The 2,500-nt window shown below is 33.2% G+C and overlaps 1 protein-coding gene across 1 annotated transcript in view; it reads left to right on the top strand.

Moving 5' to 3' along the window:
* LOC125039040 (gamma-aminobutyric acid receptor subunit beta-like) overlaps positions 1 to 2,500 on the top strand; it is a 105,213-nt gene that overhangs the window by 87,720 nt on the left and 14,993 nt on the right. Inside the window, exon 5 of the mRNA XM_047632760.1 lies at positions 1,106 to 1,251. Coding sequence (XP_047488716.1) covers positions 1,106 to 1,251 — 146 coding nt within the window. The remainder of the gene's footprint in view (positions 1 to 1,105; positions 1,252 to 2,500) is intronic.

Below are 2,500 nucleotides of genomic sequence, written 5' to 3'. Positions count from 1 at the left end.
CTTATTAACAATATTATCATTATTACCTATATTATCCTTATTATTAACGATGTTATCCTTAGTATTAACAATGTTATCATCATAACAATATTATCAACATTACAAACAATACTATCCTTATTATTAACAATATTACCATCATTAATATCAATTTTTTCTTTATTATTAACAACGTTACCATTATTATTTAGAATATCATCATCATTACTAACAATACTCTCAATATTAACAATATTATCCATATTATTAATAATATTACCATCATTATTAACAATGTCATCATTGGTAACATTACAAAAGCAAAAAAGAAAAAAAAAAAATGAAGAAAAAATCATAATAATAATAAGAAAATAAAAAAAAACATTGATAAAATAAGAAAAATGAAGAAATAAATCATAATAAGAAGAAGAAAATGAAAAATAATGATGACATAAGAAAAAATGAAGAAATAAATCATAATAATAATAATATATATATATTTTTTAATTTTAAAATAAGAAAAATGAAGAAAAAAATCACAATAACAATAATAATAAGAATTGTCTTTTTAAATATTACTAAAATAAGAAAAAAAAATAAGAAGAAGAACAAGAAAATGAAAACCATTGATAAAATAAGAAAAAATAACCGGCGTGACTTTCACTATTGACACCCAAGCTTTCGTATTGACCAGCTTTCAGAATCAAGTGAAAAGACTATTATAGAATTATGAAAGGATAGATGGAGATAGGACGATGAAGATAGAGATAAGGATTAAGTGTAAAATGAAGAATGAAAAGGTTGAATCAGGATAATGCTAAAAAAAAAAGAATAAATATATAGATGATGATGATGATAATGATAATGATAATAATAACAATGTAAATAATAATAATGATGATGATAATAATAATAATAGTAATGATAATAATAATAATAATAACTATAATAACAACAACAACAACGATGATGACAACAATGATAAAATAAATGAAAAAAAAAACGGAACTGCAAATCTACAAAACACTCAAAAAAAGAAAGCTCTTTAAAAGAAATCGCCGATAACCTTACTAAAACCCATTTCCCCCTCTTTCTCTCTCTCTCTCTTCCCCCCGCCCCCCCCAAGGACTACACCATCACGATGTACCTCAACCAATACTGGAAGGACGAGCGCCTCGCCTTCAGTTCCAGCGACGAGCTCCTGACGCTGCCGGGGGACTTCGCCGAGAAGATCTGGGTTCCTGACACCTTCTTCGCTAATGACAAGAGCAGGTGACTGGTTTTTTTTTTTCTTTATTCATTTATTTATTTATTTTTCTTTTCATTTCTTTCGTTCTTTTTTTTTATTAGGGGGGGAGGGGGGAGGTTGAGGGGGGGATATTTTAAGGGGGTTCCTGACACCTTCTTCGCTAATGACAAGAGCAGGTGACTGTTTTTTTTTTTCTTTATTCATTTATTTATTTATTTTTCTTTTCATTTCTTTCGTTCTTTTTTTTTTATTGGGGGGGAGGGGGGGAGGGGGAGGAGGGGATATTTTGAGGGGGGGTTCCTGACACCTTCTTCGCTAATGACAAGAGCAGGTGACTGTTTTTTTCTTTATTGATTTATTTATTGATTTACTTTTCTCATCTTACGTTCTTTTTTTTTGGGGGGGGGAGGTTGAGGGGGGTGGGGGGATATTTTGAGGGGGGTTCCTGACACCTTCTTCGCTAATGACAAGAGCAGGTGAGTGGTTTTTTTTATTTATTTATTCATTTATTTATTATTCTTTTTTCTTTTTTTTTGATGGGGGAGGTATAGGGGGGGAGGGGATATTTTGAGGGGGGGGTTCCTGACACCTTCGCTAATGACAAGAGCAGGTGAGTGGGTTTTTTTATTTTTCTTTTTTTTTTTGGGGGGGGGGAGGTTGAGGGGGGAGGGGATATATTGAAGGGGGGTTCCCGAAAACCTTCTTCGATTTTCTTTTCTTTCTTTCTTTCTTTCTTTCTTTCTTTCTTTTTTTCTTTTCTTTTTTTTTGAGGGGGGGAGGTTGAGGGGCGTTAGGGGATATTTTGAGGGAGGGTTTCCTGACACCTTCTTCGCTAATGACAAGAGCAGCTGAGTGGGTTTTTTTTTTTTTTTTTTTATCTATTTTTTTCTTCTTCTTCTTTCTTTCTTCTTCTTTCTTTTTTTCTGTCTTTCTTTCTTCCTTTCTTCATCTTTCTTTCTTCCTTTCTTCTTCTTTCTTTCTTCCCTTCTACTTCTTTCGTTCTTCCTCTTTCTTCTTCTTCTTTCTTTCTTTTTTTTTCTTTCTTTCTTTTTCTTATTTCTTTCTTTCTTCCTTCTTCTTTCTTCTCCTTTCTTTCTTTCTTTTTTTTTTTTTTTTTTTAAGGGGTGGGGGGTTTTGAGGGGGGTGAGGGAATATTTGGGGGGGGAGGGAGAGGGGGAGGGGCTGGGTGTAAAGGGGGGGAGGTGTGGGAAGGGGAAGGAGAAGGGGAAGAGGGATGGAGGTGGATGAGAGGGAGGATGGAGAAAGGGAAGG

Source organism: Penaeus chinensis, chromosome 26 (genome assembly GCF_019202785.1).
Source record: "Penaeus chinensis breed Huanghai No. 1 chromosome 26, ASM1920278v2, whole genome shotgun sequence".
Taxonomy (NCBI): Eukaryota; Metazoa; Arthropoda; class Malacostraca; order Decapoda; family Penaeidae; genus Penaeus; species Penaeus chinensis.
This window is presented reverse-complemented; position numbering and strand designations above follow the sequence as displayed.